General features: G+C 40.6%; 1 protein-coding gene across 1 annotated transcript in view; it reads left to right on the top strand.

Moving 5' to 3' along the window:
- Positions 1–23,254, top strand: part of LOC139729977 (chromatin-remodeling ATPase INO80-like) — a 141,344-nt gene that overhangs the window by 92,802 nt on the left and 25,288 nt on the right. The window contains exons 29-30 of the mRNA XM_071640893.1: positions 4,257–4,386; positions 11,446–11,640. Of these exons, the coding sequence (XP_071496994.1) occupies positions 4,257–4,386; positions 11,446–11,640 (325 nt within the window). The remainder of the gene's footprint in view (positions 1–4,256; positions 4,387–11,445; positions 11,641–23,254) is intronic.

Below are 23,254 nucleotides of genomic sequence, written 5' to 3'. Positions count from 1 at the left end.
TATTTTTGTGTCTCTGAAAATACTGAACCCGAATAAATGCTTTCTTTCTATGTACAGTTACTCCTGGCTCAGAGATTGTCTGATTGCAACGGAATAAAACAAAACCCAAGATTTATGACAAAGCAATGTTTGAACAATCCAGGCACGCCTAATCATTATAAAAGGCACCTGGTACGGGTAGCCTAAGATGCCCGTATCTCCATGAGTGAGATGAAGCAGAGATCGGATGGTGAGCACACTTGACCACAGAGTTGACAGTATTACTAATGAGTCTAGCCTGGCTTACCGTGACAATGAGAAAATTTCATGTGATCAGAAACAAAGAAAAGATAATGAGGAGAAAAATCAGCCCCCTCACCCATCCATCCAAGCTAGATGATGCCTGATATGAAAATCTCACTTTCAAGGAAAATTGATCATACGTGCAAACAATGACTTGGCTTCTTTTTTTTTTTTTTCTCTCTCTCTCTCTTTCTTTTTTTTTTTTTTTTTCATAAAACAAGTGAGCCATCGGTTAATGTCTTGATTCGCTACCAATGTTCGGTCTTGTCTGGGTCGCATGCTTTCATGTGTGTGTTGCCGTAGATACCATCGCATTACATCTTTTAGTGCACGATATCGGTTTCCGGGATCCCGCGCCATCCCCGGGTTTACGTCAGAGTGCCAGATGGTGGATGTTAAAGGTATACTCGCACTAATCTTTGGGACACTAAGACTTATGGCACCATGGGTGTTTTTTTTGGGTCATTAAAGATCTGCGATATTTCTCATTTGAAATACCCTCAAATTTTTTCTAGCATTTGTGGTGAGATCTCTGTTTTGATGTCATTACAGTGAGAGTGAGAGAAAGCACAGAAAACATATACAGTTCAATTGCCAGTGAGCCTATGTCTTTATTTCATATGGTGCAGTGACATTTTGTTGTGTGTTCTGTAATGTGAAGGAAGGCTTGGGCAGTTTCTGCAACATGATATATTTAGGATTTTATTACTGAAATTCAGCGTGTACCTGCAACATAAGATTTGCCTTGTAGGAGCTGCGTGAGAACCAAGAGATATTGCGGTTGTAGCAGATGGTTCTGCAGGTTTGGAATATGTCATTCCTTTAATTTTTCAGCAAATATTTGAGACAGAGAGGGAGAGAGACCAAAGAAGTGAGTTCCGTCGCATTTGGCGCATCTCTCCTCACCATCATTTCTCTTTCTTCAAACACACCATGGCAGCTGATTTATTCTATCGTTTCTCCTTCGAGTAGGGGGGCACGAATGTTGCCGTCTCACATTGTGTTTACCCTAGCAATCAAGGCTGAATGATGGGGGAGGTATTGCCTCGTCTCACTGCCCTCGCTCAGATTCAAATGGACTCCCCCCCTCTCCATCTCGCTCTCTGCCGCCCTCTCCCCGTCCGCGATGCATCTTGACTCGCAAGTCAGCTCTCCTTTGTTTATTACCACATCGGGACTTTGGGATGCTCGTCACGAACTGGCACGCTTCTGAGCATTCGAGTAAGGACCATGCCTCCTCTTCCTCCTCCTCCTCATCATCATCATCATCGTCGTCTCCTTTTGGCCCAGTCGAGGACTCACTCACTATCGTCCCCTCTACCCTTCCCAATTCCATTCATTGCATCCTCTGTGCCTTTTTTTTCCAGCCGCAGTGAAATGCAAATAAAGTAGAATTGATTTAATGGGACTTTTGATCACCAAGTAAAGAGGCGAACAGTACCAAAAAGGAAAGAGCAGAATTGCCATTGTCCATGCTGTATTTGCTTTTAGGAAGTTCGGAGTAGGCGTTAACTACTCTTCTCTGAACTGAAGGAGAGCACAGATACTCTTTTGTGCAACGTACTAAGATGCATCATTTAAGTTCAGGCATTCTAGTCATAGTGGATGTAGTAGGCCATTATTTGCTCAAGTGGTGGGTATGTGTAGTAGAGGTTATGCTTAGTTCAGTATCAATTCCATCTCAGCTGTGCTATCCTATTCCAGGAAAGAAAAAGTGCTGTTTGCTGATAATTAAATGAATAGATAAGACAGATAAAGTGACAACCACAGACAAAAAGAAGAAGAAGCAAAGTGTATGGAATATCTACCCGATGAAGTACTTATCATCCGAGCTTTGTCCATTTCGAGGGGCTTTTAGGTGAAACGTGACTCCCGTCCCCCCCCCCCCCCCCCACCCCCCGCCATGCTGCAGTCCTGTTTTAGAACATGCGCAAGTGGAATCCCTGTAATTGACTTGAGATGAATGGACATGTCTCCGTTATCAGCTTTCATTCATGTTTCATTTGCCCTAATGGTCACATTCTTACTGCCGGCAGAGAACCGCAAGTCACTATCGTCCCATTGAGGAGCCCTAATTCCCAGGTGCGGTGTCTGTCATTATATTCTCATTAAGGACGCGGGGACTTCCTCGTGAGGGGCAACACGGCCCGAGCTGAATAAACGGTGCTGTCACATTCTCGCTCCCTGCTTTTCTTTCATTCCTCGTGGTCTTGTTTTTCTGTTTACTCGGCCACTGCGAACATTGTCGTCATTGGAGACGGGGGATTCAGTGCAATGAGTTTGGAATGAGGAGAGTTAATTATCACCAGTATCAAACAAGCAAGCATCCCAGGGTCCCCTCCGAAAAGGGCGATCATTAAGAATTAATCATTCTGCTTGCCCGGCTCTCACTGTCTCAGACTACCATCTTGGCTTCATTAGGAAAGATGTCCCATTTAAGTCATCATTTGACGTTCCTGGGGATGAAAAGAATGCGCAGTTGTTAGCTCTCATTCTTGATGAGAGAAAGAAATGTGTAGAATTGTTGAGTGAGGTGTCCATTGCTGATAAGAGTGACACATGTGAAGAGATGTATCCGTTATTTCTTAATTACTCCTTTGCTGATCATCTAAGCTAGACGTAATAGTACAAGACTCTTGTTGGAGAGATAATGGATTATGCTTACATCACGCTTGATGAGCTATAGTTGGCGAGAGCTATTTCAAGGACTGTTGATTCAACATGTAATGAAGCACCACGTCCCAATTAGATGTCCCCCTAACACATTAGCTCATATAACTACTCTCTAAAGAGTAGTCAAAAAATGATTAAGGCTCTTGAGAGAAGGGTATCTAAAGGAAGAACCTGAGCAAAAGTAATAGAGAAAATGATTAAAAGGAAAAATTGAAGAAATGATATAGGAAATAAAAGGAAGAGAGAAGGTTGAAAAAAATTAATGAAATTTGGACAGAAATAGAAATATGAGGTATCAGAAAAGGGAAGAGCAGATGCAAAGAAGAATAGTGTGTAGAGTTATGAGGAAGAATGAGAGGATGTTTGTGTGTAGTCAAGTATTGGTCTTAAAAGTATTAAACATTAAAAAAAATATACTGTCATACATTATTGATATGAACAAAGTACATCAAAAGGGAAATGTGCAGAGACATAAGTCAAATATGTTTTCCTGCATGTAAAAGTAACAAGTGTGAACAAGGAGGACCCTGAAATGTAAAACCTTTGGAAGGCAAGATGATTTTACAACTTACCAAAATGACCACTACAAATGTTTTCTCTGATATTCTTTTGCATTTTTTTTTTGCCATTAAAAGCCACAAGAAGGTAAATGACTAAAAAAAAATTGTAAAAAACACCAAAGTACTGTAAAAGTAAAAATTTTCGCGCAACCAGAAACTAGCACAAAAATAAAAGCACGCGAATATTTTTGCTTTGCCGTATCTTCCTGTAATTGATGTCTTGATTCCGCGGTATTAAAAACATGCGAAACTCTTCTTGCCCGGCAGAGCGTGAAAAATTAGTCCCGCGAAAATATCCATTTTTGCAGTAGTACAAATACTGCTACCAATGATTCCCAGGTTGCATTTCATAGTATTCATCCAAGTAAAAGAAAGCAAATGGACTATATTGCTTCAAAACTGTCCAGAAATACATGACATCCTACCCACATGGTCATCTCATTAATGTGGTATTACTTCTGTAATGCTCATAGATGATTCTGTCAAGATTAACTTCAAAAAGAGCTGCATATTTTAACTTGTTTGAAGTATGTTTTTCACCCTGCTACAGTTATCTTTTTCTGATTCATATCTTACTCATATCTAAAGCTGTTGTTTTTTAAAATGTGTTACAAGCTGTGATCACATGAAATGGTAGGTATTGGTTACCTTTCAAGTGATTTTTCAAGTTCAATTATTTTGTTTTATTGTGGGGTTTAAGTTTTCACCATCTTATATTATATGTAATCTTGCAAACTCCAGGTATCAGTCGGTAGTGAGAGCAACCAACCGCGGTCACTGACAATGACCCCTGTGCCCCAGGATGAAAATAGCAACGATGGTCTCCTCATCGTTGATGAAGCCTCTCCCAGCCAGCCAACAGAGGGCGACGGTAAGTCACTACAGTTCTCATGGCGTCGGTGATGTGCATCTTAACGTGAGCATGACTGCTTTTATGAAGGTGTAATCCCTTTTCTCATTTCAAGGAAGATGGGATGATGATGACAGAACAATTGCACTGATTATTCTCTTTTTTTTTTTTTTTTTTTTGCGTACGGGGAGTGGAAATGTGACTGGACATATGTGTATGTTCTTGATTAGACATTTAATGAGAGTTTCATATATATTTCAAACTCGCTCTAATGGATGATTGCAAAATCTGATGCGAAATACCTCACATTCATCACGACAAGTATGAAAAAGGAACGGATGATGTATCAAATTTAGAGATGTCCTGCGGCATATAGTTTCCTGTAGACTTAGTTATGGACTCTTAGTCAATACGTCAAGCAGGAGCCATCCGTATTGATTGGCCTGCCTTTGACCCTGTGGTGGAAGACAGCTGGCGTGACTTATCGTCAACAGTTGTGTGTTAACGCCTCAAGTGGCTTTTTGTTCAGCATTGTGATGTGTGTACACACGGAAAGCAGGGGGGCATGAATGGTGGGGGAGTGCTCTTCTCTGATACAATCTTCTCATTGTGGAGCACAATGGAAGGTGGTGGAGTGGGAGGGGACTGTCACCACTGTACAAGGAATCACGATGCTGCGGATGCAATCTTAGCCTCAAACTGGACAGGTGTGTCAGCTGGCTTACACACCAAACTCTCTGTCTGTGCCATATGGCGTTTCTGCCCGCATGATTGTTCGGATCGACTCACTCCTCTCCCGCAAAATTTCGCTCCCTGCCCACACTTGCTTCGCGTAATGATTGTTGGCCAGCTGGAATGTTCATCTGGAGTAGCCTGATACGTTATGTCGTTAGACGAACTCTTTGGTGGGATACACGATGTGACCAAATGTTTTGACTTGCTTTTCCCGGTGACTGACTTTCACTGATTCGAGAAATTAAAGGCAGAAAATGTTCAGGGGTAAATGGTAGTCTCCCATCAAGACCATCCAAAAATGTACAATCACACTATTTTTTCAATTCTTTCATTCTTTGTATGTTATTGTGGTAATCTGTTGTACAAAATACAGTCAGCATTGAATCTACAAAGACTTCAGGTTTAAAACACAGGAAAAAAGAAAGAGAGGCATAGCATTTACTCATCTTTTTTTATTCTGTCATGATATACTCGCTAATTACATGTTGCATGAAGTGAGATCGTGTACTTCCAAACATCTGCATTAAGTAGGAAGTGGTCATAAAAAGGCAATACAGTAAGTTGACCTACCACCAGACGATGAACCATTCTAGGACATTTTGGACAAATTTACTGCAGGTTGTCTACATTAGATGTGGATATACTGCATTCAGATTGTACAGCCCTCTCACAGCTCATACCTTCAACCCCTGTCAACATTCTTCTTTTTGCCACACCCCGGTATGATGTTTAATACAGTTTTAGAAAGCTTCTCTGAAATGGTTACCTCACTGCTTATCTCCACTTTCTAGTGTAGAAACATTTGTTTGCAGCACAGACCACAAACTGCTGCAGTGTTAGAGATTTCCTTTTACCAAGCAATTGATGTTTGTATAAAATTCAATCACCAGAATGTGTTGACTTGTTAATGTCCCCTCAGCCAAGCTTCAAATTGTGAACCAGATTAATTACATGTCAGTGAGAGAAGTTGTGTCTTATGTCACTTGATGTGTCATCAAAAACGAAACAAAACAAAACGATAATAACCCACTACCCCCCCCCCCTTTCGGGAATCTTTCTATTGCTTATGTTGATGTTGGTATGAAGCATGGAAGACCAGATAAACTGCATAGTAAATTTTCCCACCTTTGTGCGCAGTTATTTAATACCCTAGCATTGTGTTACATTCACCAAAATGAAATGAAAAGATGAATGGAGTGGATCTTGTCTTTGAGTAACAGAAAGTCAGCATACCAACGTATCAAAATTTTTGGAGTCGGGGAAAAAAACAAAGCAAAAAAAAGCAGATATGCGCCATCAGAATGGGGAATGAAATCGTGGAAGCATTCCAAGAGCTGGTGCATGTCTCCTGGCAGTCATGTTCAAAGAATATGAGTAAACAGAGAGAAGATATAAACATCTTACAAGCCGAGAAGGGACAGAGATGATTCTGGAATGATGAGGAATCTAGCTGCTACAATTTGTCCAAGATATCCAGGGTAGTGCTCTCCCTGACGCACACACCCTCTCCCTCTCTCCCTCCCTCCCTCGCCCATCTCTCCTCCATTGAGCTCCCTCCACCCCTCCACCTTCTTATTGTTTTCTTCCACCTCTGTCTCGTGTCTTTCCTTCTCCATCTCTCTGTCCCTCTCCGCTGCCTGCTTCCTGCTCGTGCAAACATCCCGTAAATCAGTTGGTATTAGAAATTTGTGCCTCCCCCTCCTCCTCCTGCGCTCTCCCCGCATCCAGCCAGCAAAGGGTCCGATGGGTTCACGTTGCTCACATACCCAACATTCTACGCAATCTGCACAATTTTCTCTGAGCGCTGCTGCTCAGATGGAGGAAAATCCAGCCCTAATGACTTTAGGCCTTTTAACCACTGAATATATGTCCTTCTGTCCCGCTTTTTCAGTATCCAATATGTTATGATTTATGGCAAAGTTTTACATAATTCAGTTAAGGTGTGCTATGAATAGGGGACAAAAAGTAGTCTATGCATATATATATCAGGCATGATAGTCTGTAGATTTAATCTGATTTCAGATTTTTTTTTTCTCAAGTGTAGGACACATTTTGCTTTTTCCATGTATCAAAATCAGCTGAAAATGTTGATCTGATTTCTTCAACAAAAGTCAATATCATCCCTGATGTATGCATTTTATGTAGATTATTGTGTATATGCATTTTATGTAGGCTATATGATTTTTACATGAGAGCATTTAAACTCTTCCCTTCTATAATTGACCAGGTGTCTGTTCATTAGTGTAGATCATTTTTGCCTTGGGCTAAAGTAACATGTCTGAAAGCAATGCTGAATTATAGTCATTCAGTTTAAGACGTGATTTCTGTATACTTAGGTAATCTTGAGTAATGTCAACACTGCCTACTGATGAAAAAAAAAAATTTAGAAATCCAGTTAAAATGCAATTAAAGGTACATACAAATCTTGAAAGGCCATAATGGGGTCAAGAGAGGGGAAATGCATCAATCAAGCTCCGTACGATGACAGCCAACTATGCATTCGTGCTGGCAGCAGTTTCCTGGAAAAAGAAGATGAACCACGCGAGTTTGCTCGACTTCCGTAATCATCCCCGGTTTGCGGTTTTCCGGCGCTTCATTCTCCAATTCAGAGGATCGTTACGTCTGCCGAGTATCGGATGTGAACATACACCATGGCGAGCAAGCATTAGATTTCAATCCTCCTACCCCCCCTCCCCCACCCCCAATCCAACATGATGGATAACCACCAGAGAAAGAATTGACACAACTCTTGAACTCGGGAGTGTGGCAAGAGACAGGGAGGCGCAGAATCTGAAGGACTTGAGGGCAGGAATCTCCAACTTTTGACGGAAATCCTCTCTCCTCTCTTCTACTTGTGTGGGGGTCCCACTCCTCCCCGACCTAGTCCCTCCATCCCCATAGTAGGTCCTGCCCTCTCCGATAAGGTCTCTACCCCACTTTACAATGTTTCTTCTCCTTCTTACCATATCCTACATATCATGTCTCTCCTCTTTTCTGCCATGTCCCTCTATCCCACCCATCCCATCCCATCACTCCTTGACAGGTCCCTACCCCACCTCACCATGTTCTTATCCTTCTCACTATGTCCGTATTCTATTTTTGACCATATCGCTGCCACTCCCTCCCCTTCCGCTAGTCCTCATTCCTCCATACTAGGTCACTACTCCTCCTGACCTGGTCCCTACCCCTCCTCACCATGCCCCTTACCACCTCCCAACCAGGTCCTTACCCCTCCTTACTTTGCCATACTTCTTACTAGGTCCTTTACTGCTCCCTACCAGGTCTGGACCCTGTTTCATGAAGAGTTATAATTGATTATATAGTTGATTTCGATGGTAAGTCTATGGCAGCATGTGTGGTAAAGAAATTTATAATCGATTATATCTTTTGATAAAACGGGGCCCTGTTCTCCTCATGACCCTACTTCCGTGGTCTGAACCCTTTCTTCTCTGGTCTCAATTGGTCCACACTGTTGTTATTCCCTTGATCTTTACCTGCATTCCCCTCCCCCCCCCTTCTTTTGGCTCCCATCCTTCATCTCTTTCTGATTTGATGTAGGATTAATTTGATAGTGTTTGTTCAGATTATTCCAGCATATTTATCATCAGGTAAATTCCTGCCATATTTTACTTCCATAACAAGGTTGAAAGTAAAGCTTAATTCTATTTGTTTTTTCTGTTGTTTTGTTTTGTTTTGTTTTATTTTCGGTTATACACATAATTCTATATTCATTATTTTCAGCCAGTACTTAAGAATGTAGTTGAACTACACCATACATAACACAGTTCATACAGATGATTCAAAGGATAAACTTTCAAAGTAAAATGCAGTCGAGAAAGCAGTTAAAAATTATTCATGACTCTTGCACAACCACTGTGGTCCCATGAAGTTCCACATTCAGAAAATCAGAGCTGATTATGCATCCTGGACGTGGAATCCATTTCGCAAATTTCTCCGAGCGATTGCCGTTCATTTCCTGTGCGTCCCTCCCCCCTGTCTTTTCATTCATGGCTCTTGAGTGGTTTCGGTGAATTCCAGCAGTAGTGGGACCGCTAATCTGAGGCATGCATCAACTCTAATGCGTGTGTTATCGTTTTCATAGTATCATATTAACCTGGATGGGTAATGAGACCATCAAGCATCTGACTCATGCCCATGACAAGTCAGATTGGCCTCAATTCACAAACATTTGATCTTCCAACACTCTTTCTAATTCCTTCCCTTATGATGCTCTTTCGAATTCCTTCCCCTTATGATGCTCTTTCTAATTCCTACCCACACAATGCTTGGTCCTATGTTATCTTGTTCATGATGCAGTCTTCTCTATTGTAGAGATTAATTCAAACAGTTATTTCACAATTGGATTATCTTGCTTGTGAGGGTGTCTCAAAATAGCCAAACTTGGTATCTGCTTGCTTCAGCAGATATTATTCAAGTGATTATGCTTTTCCACAACAAGTTAACCAACAATAGTCTTTGTGGCATTGTGTCCCTTTCTTTATTGTGATTATCTACATCATTAAAACCAAAATAGTTCTAAAAAGGGCTCAAAATTCATCTTCCACCTTTTTGAATTTGCTTGCAATATATCGAAAGGGTTTACCAAGAAACATATCTGGATGACTCAATTTGCCATTTAATGAGTTCTTATGGAGTATTTTGAGATCAAAAGTGTACAACTATTTTGATCGTAGTACACAGTTTTTATTCCTGAAAAGCCTTTCCCATTCAGTAGTGGGTAGATAGAACATATGTGATGATTGATTGTGCCATATAATTCGTATTTCACAACAATCTGCATGCAATTCACTCTTGCATGAAAGATGGATGGATACTGCTATGGCCCTATTTGTTGATAATTGATAATCAATTTCAAAACATGACAAAGTAACCATGATTCGATATGTTCTAAGATTGCATTACAGTTAGAGTACCTTTTTGGCTAATATTCTGCATTTTTGTCATTACCCAGCTGATATTGTATTATTGGAGTGTTATTTCAGTCATTTCTCATGCTTGTGTAACCATTTTAGAGCAAATATCAACAGATTCTGCAGGCATTTGGAGAACTGTTTTGCCTTTAAGTAGAAAGATGGACGATGACCACCTAGTGCTTCATCTTCAGGCACGTGACATCGTAATATGTTAATGCAAAGCCGTTACCAATGCAGATATGCAACATTTGTGGGGAACTTGTCAATAATTCACCCATTCTAGGCACATGTGACCAGTCCCAGATGGTCACGCGTTACCACACGGATGTATGTTGGAGAGATCAGTGCGTCTCCCTCCGCTGTTTTGTTGTGGAATCTGTGTTGCTTCCTCCTGTGTCGTTCCTCCCCGTGGTGTGATAGATCATGTAGTGTGGAATTCCTCCCCTCGCTCTCCCCTCTTGAGAGCCGTGAAAACTTCCGCTGCTCTTGTCGCCATAGCAGCGCGCCTGGGATGCCTGCAACATCCTATTGCCATCATAAAAATGCTTGCCAAAAGTGAGTCCGTAAATCACGGCGGAGAGATGGCTTGCCTTGTGGCCACTAGCCCCTGGGCTGGCTGTGTGCATGACATTGAAACCTTAACATTCCATATTTTAAGAAATAGAGAGATGATACATCCTATATCTCTCGGTATAATCGGTTAGACAGACATACAGTTGTTAGGCAAATGTTGTTTGCTTGTCAAGGAATACATCACAAATATGATATCACAAAATCTATCAAACCTTCACTTGATGAGAATATATTAAGCAGGATATGATTGTCATAAGCACATAATCAAATTAAGTATTAACACAATGTACTTTGTTGATGGTTGGGAGCTCTGTTTAATGACTGCAATGTTGGCATCAACTTGCTTTCAGTGTATATTTCCGGAATGTCATTCAAGATTGCTTGAATCAGTCTGGAAGAAGAAAAAAAAGGTACACCACGCTACCTTTTCTTAGTGAATCTTGTAGATCTTGTTCGTACAACTTCAAGGGAGAAAATTGTCATGATTCTATCTTACAGACATTGTCGTCAGGCCATTACAGTTATGCATTGATGTAAAGTACATATGGAAATTTTGAGTTATAGATTCAGAAACTAGAATCCACATAATGATTAGCCAAGCTAACTTTGTTATATGAACATTGTTTAATTGGAAACCAGTAAAGCTCATATTGGTACCCATATTGTTGTGTAAATGAAAATGGTGAAGAAATCAAGAATCGTTTTCATGCATTTTACTAAGTGTGGAGATCAGGATGACGAAAATAGTTTCTGTCAACGAATGACTGTAACCTTTGTCTTCTGTTACAATATGTTCTGCTTTTTCAACCATCCGCATCTCCCTGTTTCTTTGTCGCAGACCATTCTCCAGCAGGCAAGCAGCGATTAGGGCGTGGTCACTGGACCAAGCAGGGCTCGGGCGGAGTCAAGAAGACCTCACAGAGAGCTGGTAGACCCAGGAAGGGCATCGCTGCAGCAGCCATGGCTGGGGCCAGGGCTGGGGCTGTGGCCGGAACTGCTGCGGCATATGCTGCCTATGGCTTCAACCTAGTTGGTGAGTAACTTTCCTTTTGAGCTAACCTTGCTTCTTGTTTTTTTTCTATGAACATGCCTTGTTTTGAAACCTCTGGTCTTATCTTTGGGAAACAAATGTACGCTGTGTGAAAATAACTTGGAAACCCTTGTGACCCATCTTAGTTATTGTGTGTATGACATCTTCTTAGAGTGAGTGACAATACAGAAAGACATGAAGTGCTTGCAGTTTGTGTGGAGTGTTTGCGGAATGTGTTACGTTTCTTTCTTTTCTTTTTTACAATTTTCATTAGTTCCTTCTCTGAATGGAGTGTACTGTCAATGGACCCACAAGTGGGTTTCAATAAGCGTGGAGTCTCCCTGCTTGTTAAGGAGTGCGAGAAGAGAAAAATATCAGTGTTGCTATCCTGACAGATGGAGTGGCTTTGTATGTAGATGTGTGTCAGCAGTCATTTTCCCCCTGTTGAGAGTGGTTACCAAGGACATGATGAAATGTTGTGGAAATTTTCTGATGACAATGACTGTGAGAGTTGACACCTTTCTGGAGTGTGTGGAGATTGAAGCCGCGTCGTCAATAGTTGACAGGCTTTTAGGCAGGTGTCACTACCTGGTATGCATTTCTAGGATGCCATATCTTGGATTCAATAACTGCAAATATATGAAGTACATGACATTTTATTGAAAAGAAAAGAAAAAAACCTAGATACCAAGCTATTGACAATTGTTTTGTTGTGACAATAATTCATAGATACTTCTTCATCATAACAAGTCGTTGTAATTCTTTGATTTACAATTCAAACAACGTGCAACAGTTAATCATTGACTAGTATATATTCTGTCAGCTGAAGCATGTGTGTGAGAACACATCTGGTAATGCGCATTTGGAACTTACAATGTGTTAATCCAGTATTTGTGGCATATTTGATTTGAGCATGTTGACTTGTATCTTTCGTAACCTTTTATTATGCAAGCCACTTCCCCAGCAAGTTCATACTGGGTGCATACGGATAGCATGAACCACCATGAGATGAAACTTTTATCAACCGATCAGCGCATGTACCCTGTGCCCTAGCACTATCTGCGCTTGTTCTCTGTTGATAAGTGTCAGACAAGTTGTTGTTCATGAGCCATGCAAAATGCCAAGAAAATTATTTCTTTTGATCTTGCATTTGTGTGAAGGGAAAGGGAATGAGAGTGTCATGTATAGAGTGTGAGGATTACAGCAGGGTCAGTTCAGAACTCTCAGATTTTATTACACTCATCATCATTAAGTATACTATTGCTTTTGCTCGCAATTTCGAATGCATCATATGTAACTCATGCATGATGGAATTTGTGCAAAAAAGTTTTGTACTGCACAGTCTTAGTGTTCTGTGTTTGTTACCATTATAATTTTGGCCAAGAATGATATTTGAAGCGTATTCTTAGCTCTTCATTCGCATGAAATTCAAATAGGAGTGAAGTCATTCAGTCAGCTGTACACACTTGTGTGGCATATTGCTTGTTTCTGCCTAAGTGAGGAATGCCCCACCTCCTTTCTCTTTACTCTGGTTGCGTACGTGCAGCGCGTTGATTATGCAGCTTCTTTGACTGCTTCATTCATTCATCGTGCCACACTTCCCATGACGTTCTTGTCTCACCTGGATATCGCCCTGGGCTCCTCGCTGCATTAGGAAAGGCAGGGAAGAAGAAGAAGAAAAAAAAAAAAAATAAGGGGAACATTTGTGTTCACACTTGTCTCTTCTCAAATGCTCGACCCAATTTCTCAGCTGCATCAAGGGTTCTGGTGAATTAAAGGTTGATGCTCACCGTGCACGTGGCACCGTGTCTTGCGAGGAGTTCCATTAGCTCAGAATGAGACTTGCCTACTTCTGTTTTTGGGTGGTATGATGGATAATCTTCATGTAACGGTTTGGTTATGCTTGGAAAACCAGTCTCATTATGTGTTTATATAATGTGGAGTGGACTCATAATTGTTCAGCAAATGAACTATGGGAGTTAACCAGTTGATTTTATTATTCTTTTTAAAGGAAGTTTTGCAAAACTTTGCTCTGGCATCCCAGGCCTGTGAAGTAACAAGAGAAATGTCCACCCTCATCTGTGCAGTTCTGGGCTCTAAACATGTTTGTTTGTATTAATGGACACGTGTGTGCGTATGTAAATGTGTGTCTGTATGTCCAGGTGTGTATGCATGTGTTACTCTAGCATTTAATCCTTGTGTGTCTGTTCGTGAGATGATGATGCCAATGTAACCTGTGACACACATCCTCACTATTTGACTGCTTCATTCACTTTTCAGTTGCTGCAGAATTTCCTTCCAGTTGTTGTCATGAGCACAGTTCGAAGGGTTGGTTTGTTATGCCGATGCCCTTTTTAGCCATGCCCTAATCCCCTGAGGAGGGCTTCCGATGTGTCCTGTTAAAACAGCTACAGAATTAAATTGGGTCACGCTGTGCGTACCCTGTTACAGAAGTCTTCTCATTCTGAAACGAGTGTCCGCTGCCACATCAAAGCTGCAGAAACAGACCAAGTAAATGCTTCGGTGCAGATTGTACTATTTATGGCAACATGCTGTATCTATTCGAGTAAAACAAAACAAAAAAAACCAGCAAATACTTCGCAGTAGACATTATATGAGTGACTTTCTCATTGGTGTTATCCGGAGCTGATGTGAACAAACTGTTCAAGTTGTCATATTCTGTCAGGATGCTTTGGGTCTTATTTCCCTGTCCTTCTTTGTTGAAATAAAAACAGGGCAATTAACGACTGGGGGGGGGGGGGGGGGACATATTAGATGGTTATATCACAGAGAAGGTAAATCTTACAACCCCATTCACCCCCAAACCCCCCTTTGTTGAGTGCGTGGTTCCATAAATGATACCATTATTATAGCGAGATGTGCGCGTAGTGTGATGGGATGCACCCAACCCCTAAAAAGGTGAGCTAATAAGGTGGGTAAATGACGGATTGCAGCCCGGCCGAATCAGGTAGGCTGCTGTTGACATTTAGAGCGGAGCGCGGCCCGCTCCAGCCATCTCGTGTTGACTGGCCCCCAGGCTTGCTCAGTCTTTTTTGGCCCTGCCTTAAAGGTAGCATGGCATCCTTATATAACTACAGCCTCACTCATTTAAACGTCCATGTGCAAGTATTCTCTGTCTACTTTGAAATAATTTTGTAATGTAGTTTTTGTCTTGTGTATTAATTCACAATCCATGTTCATATTTTTTTTTTCACAATTATGCAATATTTTGTTTGTAAGTTCTGTTGCTAAATTTCCTCTCAGACAGGCTAACAGTGTGCTTTAGATCTGCAACGCGACCGCTAAGACAACGCTAACTAGGCAAAAATTGGCAAGTGTGCTAGACAACTGTCTTCATTGTCCAACCCGGGAGGCTGCTTCGGCTTTGCGTTCGCATCCCAGATCTAAAGCTCGCTATTGTGAGCAAAGGGATATGCGTCTCTTTAAAAATGCATGACATTTATATCATTAAAAGCACAGTCAGTGTAGACATTCATGTGCTTTGCATGACAATGGACACTTAGACATAACCTTTAAAGATTGACATGGCCACATCAGCCTTGCACCAAGCATGGGAAAGGTGGTGCTCAACACCGGCCCATTGATAAATGCATGCCCTCCATGTTGGAGAAAACAGTACGCTCTCCCAACCAATCGATGAGGCCTGAACCCAACCTCAAATTGGTCTTGCCATTACAGTTTCTACATCCAAAGGGGGAAGAAGCTGAGGAAAGTAAAAAACAACAACAACAACTAGAGGGTGATATGTTATACTCTACCATGGTACTGGAGGAGCTATCACCAGTTTTTGTTTCTATGAAATCTAAAGGAGCAAAGGGAATAGGTATACCTGTCAAGGACATACCATTTGTGGATTCTAGCAAGTTAATCTTCTACTGTGGATCTTTGAAGCGTAGTGAGAATCTAGGCAGCGTCTGATCTTCTTGTCTGTTTGTTGTCATTTGTTTGTTTGTTTGTTTTATACATGCCAAGCTGAAAAAAGATCTCAATTTTTTTTTTTTATATAGAATACATTTCATGTTGACATGTAGTTACAGACAGTGACAGTTTTATCTTAACCATTGTTTTCAGTGCAGTACGTGGAAGGACGGTATACGAAACATCCATACATACATGTGTATTCAGTATGGAAGAACCACAAATTGTCCTTGATATGCAGATATGTATGCATATTTTATGATATTATTCCAAGTGCGTTACAAGAGCTCTCTGAGCAGACAGGTAGCAGAGAAAAGGTCATGATGGATGACCCTTCAGTCTCGTTAAACAAAAGCATCTGTGCCGACTTGTTGAGAATGGAGGAGGTAACACTGGGAAGAAAATTATATACTGAAAAGTATAGGAAGGTAGTACACTCAAGACAATGGTACAGCGGAAGCTACAAGCTATTAAAAGATGGACGTGAGGAGTGTATTTAGTGTGGACAATGTTACATGCTAAGGCTACGAATACATTAATAGATGGGCATCAAGTCAGAGTGTCTATTATCCATGAATAAACAGAGATGTGATATTTCCTGCTTGTTGTTCAATCAGGTGCATTTTGACGTTTGAAGGGGTAGGGCAAGGTCACTCGATATTTTGATCGGGATGACACAGACATAGCCATTTCCCAGTGTATCGATTGATTGATGGCAGGTAGTTTTGAAAGGAAGTTTGTCAACCAAACCTGTCAGCTATATTAATACACCAGCCACCTGGTATATTTTGGCGTCGGACATACATTTGTCTCAACCGAGTTACGATGCTGTGGGATTTATTAGAGATATGTCTATGGGTAAAGGGGAAAACAGTATCACCAGAAAGCATGAGAAGAAAACAAAAATGTTCAACATGAAGACACGTCATAATCATCAAGGTATATCTGTAGGCAAAAAAAAAAAAAAAAAGGAATACAAGGGGGACATGGCAGCTTATAAAGTGTTCGCTCTCTGATGACTTATTTTCATGTTCTCTCAGTTTTGCTATATATCTCATCAGTGGATGTCACTGAGCTCAGTGTTTACTGTGCTCACAAAATTATTTCAGCTGTGGAAAATTTGGTATATGTAGCCATCAAAAGACTCTTATTTTTGCAAGTCCCTGTGAGAAAAAGCACAAAGTACAATTAGTTACTACTGCTCTATGCCACACTGACATTAACTTATTTCAGTGGCACAGGGTTGAACATAGCCCAAGGTTGTCAGTGTGAAAATGAATCTATGATATTATTTCTACAATAATATGTGCCAAAATGTGTATAATTGTTTAATGGTGGTGTTAAGGAGGATGAAGGTGTGCATTTGTATATCGTCATCTTGAAAATGGGAGGAAAAAGTTTATTTGTAATGCAGAAGTATTAACCTTTGAAAGTTATGAGCATTTAAAGGGTTTTTTCAAAACTCTTGTATAGGGCAGAAGTTATGTAATCTTTGCTGGTGTGAGCAAACTGAGCACATGTACTTCTATGGCTGCATTCATTACCAAATAGCAGAGGGGCAATTACTGTCCAGTGCTGCCAGAGAATCTGTTAATTAGGAGCTTGATGATGAAAGGGAGGAAACTCGTGGAGGTGCGATTATAACTGCGCTCTAAAGCTTGGTCCTCAATAGCAAGTATTGGTCTGCAGTCTCACCTTCTTTCATCACACACACACACAAAAAAAAAGAAACAGCTATCTAAAGTAAAGAGGATATATGTAAATCCATATCATACTATGGATGTCTTGTTGATGCTCTTGTATTTCAGGGGCATCAGCCATTATCACTAATCAGTGCCGTGAAATATTTCTAGATTTGCTGGTATTGCACTGGTTTAGAGTCGAGGTAGCCCGCCCTGAGCTTCTGTCCTTTTCACATCCAAAGTAGGCAAAAATTGAAAAGCTCTTCAAACCAAACATGTTATTCATTAATCAGTCTGCAGTATTACAGTGAAAAGTGGACCAGAAATGCAACGTTTATGACACCGATCACCACTGGCAAATTACTCTGCAGAAAGAAAGGTGTAGATCTCTATTTGTTCTTAAACATTCTACTCCCCCCCCCCCCCCCCCCCCCTTGCAAAGAAAGTAATGATGATAAATATATTAATGAGAATAGCATGATGCAAATCTTGGGCCGTGTTGGCTAGGGTAGTGTGTCCTGTTTATGTGTGGGGCACTAACTAGGTGGCAACCCTTGCCACACTGCTAATGAATTATGAATGGGGTCTAAGTGAAATGTTAATCAAGTCCTGCATGATACATGAGTGCTCTGGCCAGGCCTGGAATCCATGACTGATGGTTCTGTCTTTAGCTCACTTGTCCTTACTGCTGTCCTTGCTTTGTTTTTCTCCATTTTGTGAGAAGTGAGTTCTTTCTTCCAACAATTTCTTCTTTTTGTGATGACTTTTCTGCTTGTTCTAAATCTCTGTGAAAAACCCAACTCTTTTGTCTCGTGGTGGGCTATTTTTCTTTTCATTATCATTTTTCATGGAGGTGGGGTCAGAAACTTTTTCATTCTCATAGAAAACTCATTACCAAACCTGAAATTTGCATGACTAATTAAAATAAGTGCAACACATCAGTAACAATAGGAATTATGTGTAACAAATGATTCAGCAAACGATATGAGCATGCAAATTTTGCTTGACTGTGCAAAATAGCACCTGTTATCACCTGACTTTCATATGTATAATCTGTAGACTTCTCCCCATGCCATTTTCCGCATGAAAAGTCAGTTTCACATTCCCCCAAAGCATTTCCATAAACCCATTATGGACATTCGTTGGCTTCCCATTATACATCTTCCCTGACAAGAGAAATCAATTTCTTTACTTTAATGAAAGGAAAAAAAAAATCAAAGGAGGCCTATGAGCTTGCCATGAATACCTGTCACCTCATGTTCGAGAGCTGATTAGTTTGATGTCGTGAGTCAGCAACAAGAGAAAAACAGATTTGGGCTTTTTCCTTCCTTTTCTGATCAATACCTTCCATAATTCTTTTTGAGTGGAAAAATGTACCTTGTAATGCCTCTCTGTCCCTTTATGTGGGAAGACAAATTAAGAGGAGGTTGTGAAAGTGACAAATAAGTACATGATGCACTTGTGATATACATTGTAGAGGAATCAAGACATTTCTCAGTAAATCTGGTTGTATCATAATACTATGCATGTCCAGTGCTTTGTTTTATGCTTTGATTCCATTGCTCTAGCTCTTCTCCTGCAGACAATCATTTTTGTTTGTTTGTTTTACTTTTATGGGGTTCCTACACTCCTATCCTTTTCTCTTGACCTCTACTCTGTTCTTGCTCTGTTCTGTGTGGTCTTCACCTTGTTCTTTGCTCTTTCCTTTGCATTTCTTTTTGCCTTGTTCTTCGTTCTGATTCGTTTTTGTTCTGCTTCAATCTTGTCTTGTCCCTTACTCTGTCCTTTTCTTCATCATCTGCTCTGTCCCTTGCCCTGTCAGTCATTCTTTCATTGCTTTGTCCTTCGCTCTGTCCTTCACCTGTCCGTGGTGGTTTTCGCTCTGTCTTTCAATTCTATCCCTGCGTGCTGTCCTACCTTCTGTCTTGCGTTGTCCATCTCTTGGTGCTTGGCTTCCTAACCATGTCGGTCTCTGGGGACACTCTTAATGGACCGTAGATAATTATCTAGTGGTTTGCATTTGAGTAATCAGTTTTTCAGTCAAGGAGCATGTATTATACACTTGCAGTGAGCAATGTCGATTCCCTATCTCCGCAGCTCCGGCAGGGGTTTTACGAGTGAAATTATGATTTCTAGTAATGAGTACATTCATTTGTATCAAGTGTAGTCCAAAAATATTCCTCAGTGTCTAGCATAGTCAATGAAAGATGGCTGCCTATTGGGTGAAGTTGATTAATTTCATAGTGCCAGTTCAGTCTCATTTCAAAGCCTAGGTTGACTTAGACACGATGTCTTGAAATCAGGAGTGTTGGTTTTTTGTGCCTTTCTGTGGTGTGGTAGAACCATCACTTGATAGAACACTCTCTTCAGAAAACACACACAAATTCCCTTAACCGCATGCATTTCATACAGAAACATTTTTCAAGTGTTTTTTTTCCTAGTTTTTTTTTTTTCATATCTCTGTCTGTACATGGATATTTCTTCGTCAATGTATGAGCAGCTTGAAGTATTAGTATGAATATTGACTTCCCAGTCAAGATCAAATACTCACATTTTGCTATCATCTTTCCTGTAACTTTAGAAGTACAGGGCAAGATTCAATCGAAACTCGGTGTACAGATGTGTTGTAGTTGTGTCCTCTGCAAAGCCAATTTACAGGTCAAAGTGTGGAATTTTACTTCTGAATGGATTAACTCAATAGTTTACTTTGGAATAATCTACTTTGGATCATGGATGAATTATTGCAGAGAAATTATTCACCCATGACATTCGCCTAAAATACATGTGTTGGATAGATACATTTGGAGATATTTCACTGATATGTAGATATATTTGGACATATATCTTATGATATATTGAATACATAGTGGAGGATAAGATTTGCTTAATTTTCCTTCAATCTGATCACAACACCATACTAGAAAACAATATGTCAGTATCTCAAATGAAATGGTACCAGTTGCTATCTAAGTACTTTAGGGCTTGACACTAAGTTTTTTGTCTGGTGGCCCGGTCAGGCCACTAAGAAATTTTTAATCAGAAATTTTGGTGGCCTGGAAAAGATATGAAATGGCCCGACATAAAAATAAAAAATAACAATCCATTTTGAATCTTAGTTACCCGATTGGGCCACCAAGAGATACATTTTGTGGCCAACACTAATTTTTAGTGGGCCCGGACCATCGGGCCACTGCTGATGTTGAGCCCTGTATAGTTAGTTTTGTATATCTTTTGTTTATTTGTATGATAGGGGGCAGGGGAGGGGCACAATTACAGCATCTTGACATGTTTCTTTACAAGAAAAAGACTTGAGTCTATTTCACAGGATGATGTCCAGAACCAAGACCAGGGGTTAACTATGAGAGATATCCACACATCCCACCAAGAAACAGAAGGGTTGCATGTTTTCGGCCTCTCAAATTTCTGCCCAGGGAGTCGAGGAATGTGCTGGGACACGCTCCTCCTTTCCATCTCTTCAACTGTCAATCAAATATTTGCGGCATCCTCCAAATGATTTTGGCGTCTGTCAATATCTCAAATGCCGGGGCAGTTTTTCTGTCATCTACCCTCCATTTGTTTATTTGTTTGTGTTTGTTAGCTTTCCTGTCTAATTCATATTTTATGTCATCTCTTCCCCCCCCCCCTTTTTTTTTGGGGGGGGGGGGGGTGGAAAGGGGGAGAGGGGGAGGGGGAAGGGGTGGGCATCTGTAGCATAACACAAATCATACAAAATATGATGTCAAGCTAAGCCTTGAGAAACCAGCCTCATATTTCAGTCCGTCAGTATTTGTAATCTTAAGTGACTAACATGTCATTTACAAATTTGTAGCTGCTCTCTTCAAAAAGCACACTTGAATCAAAGTTTCATGAGGCAAAATTAGCTTGTCATGAATGTCTGCAGAATACCATATTTCAAAATTAGAGTTATCTGTTTGTGCACACACACACACACACACTGACAAACAAAGGTGTATTTTTTAGTATACAAATAGTGAATGGTCACAAGTGCGATGGTACAGGATTTCGCACAAGGTGAAAGATAGAGGCGCTCTATTCAACAAGGCGAAGCTGAATTGAATAGTGCGCCTCATCTTTCACCGAGTGCGAAATCTTGTTCCATTGCACGAGTAAAGACCATACACTATTCGTTTTATATACACCTCGAACGTCAACAGATGTGGTCCACACAGATTCTTGAATTTAGCACAGAAATGGCAACCATTTTCCGTGAAAGATGAATGAGTAGCCCACACAGTCACAGTCACAGTCACCGTTTATGTACGCACACAAAACCAATTGGTTGAAGTTGTTTTAAAAAATGATTGACAAAAGTATGCGCTTGTAAGCGCGTTTGTAAATGTTTGTTTATTGTGACATCAGAACCGTGCGATGGAACCAAAACTTCGAGTCAATCCTGAGTTTAACACGGGAGTCAATGGAAATGGGTGACGTCAGCCATGCACTATCCATTTTTGCTCAAGCAAAATTGCAAGGCTGACAGCCCCAGCATGCGATGGAACTTTTAACTGATTGTCACGTGATGGGCAGTCAACCAATCTGATAGCTACATTCTTTTTAGGTGTTGTATAATATACAAATAATGAATGTTTATGAGTGCAATGGATGGAATATTTCATGAGGTGCAAGATGAAATGATCCATTCAACGCGGCTGCGCCTCGTTGAATGGATCAAACATTTCATCTTTCATCGAATGAAATATTCTGTCCATTGCACGAATAAAAAACATTTATTATTTGTTTTATATAACGTCTTAAATAGATCCTTGTCATTTCATGTTTTATTAATTTAGAGACAAGAGAGAATCTGAGATCGCGAGAGTGCTCACTGAGCGCTTTACGGTAGCGCGCTGTCGCATACACACACTGCAAATTCAAGCGTTTTACACGCGTAGTGTGCCGGGCTCTCGGTGAGCGTGCAATGGAGCAAATCGTATAGATCCAAATTGCACGGTAAATGGAGCCACAATTGCACGGATGATGACGTCGTAGTGAAATGGGCCAAATGATCAATGTCAAACAACCAATCAAATGACAGGGATCTCTTCAGGCGTTATATAATAATAATTATTCACTTCCATTCAAATGACACCAAAAACAATTCAGTTTGGTATTACTGTACAACATAACAAAAAATAATTCCTTAAGTAACATTTCCGCACATGTAAATAGAAATTAACAAAGGTATCAATTGAGACACACATACATGAATTGAGACAGAAGATACACCCACATACACAAACATGCGCACACATATGCACCCACACATATACACATATACACATACATTCATTTATCTGTTCAGGGACCTTCAAGGTCATGCTGCAAAATATGTTTGCCACAATCATTGATTTCATATTTTGCCCCAACAGCAAAAGATGACTTAAATCATTCATGCATCTGTAAGACAAAAATGAGGACACCTATAAGCAAATGAAAGTAGGACAATTTAAGATCAATAATTCACTGAGCATAAGGAAGTGTGTTAGATGGGAGGGAGAGAGAGGGGAGTCTTTTGGCGCTCACTCATAGCAGCCGTCAACACAAGAGTAACTACTTGTGAGCATGTTTTCATCAACTGGACTCTTGCTTTGTGGGTGCAGCGGGGGGGGGATGCTATATTAGCTTGTGATCAATTCATGAATTATTGTCAGTTGAAAAGGCCAAGCCCCAATTTGTATGGATGCAGTCAATTATGAATGCTGGGTATTTACCAAGCAATTGGGGTGTAAATGAGGGATAATGACTGGTGCAGACTGATACACAAGACAAGCATTTGATGGTGACTCTCTCTCCAACAAATGTCACAAGGGCAGTACATACTATGAATCGAGTGATATTCGTTTACTTATGTGCCAAACGTAAGCGGAGTTTCCCATGATGACGTGACACTTTCTTAGCTCAGGTCGGGAGTGATGAAGGACTGGCGGATTCCGAGTGAAAATCGAATGATTTGGAGAAGAGAGTAACGAGTTGGC

Source organism: Diadema antillarum, unplaced genomic scaffold (genome assembly GCF_040938485.1).
Source record: "Diadema antillarum isolate AM-2024a unplaced genomic scaffold, OU_Dant_1.0 seq00000278_RagTag, whole genome shotgun sequence".
NCBI lineage: Eukaryota > Metazoa > Echinodermata > Echinoidea > Diadematoida > Diadematidae > Diadema > Diadema antillarum.
The sequence above is the reverse complement of the archived record's forward strand: the minus strand, read 5'-3'. Positions and strand labels throughout refer to the sequence as shown.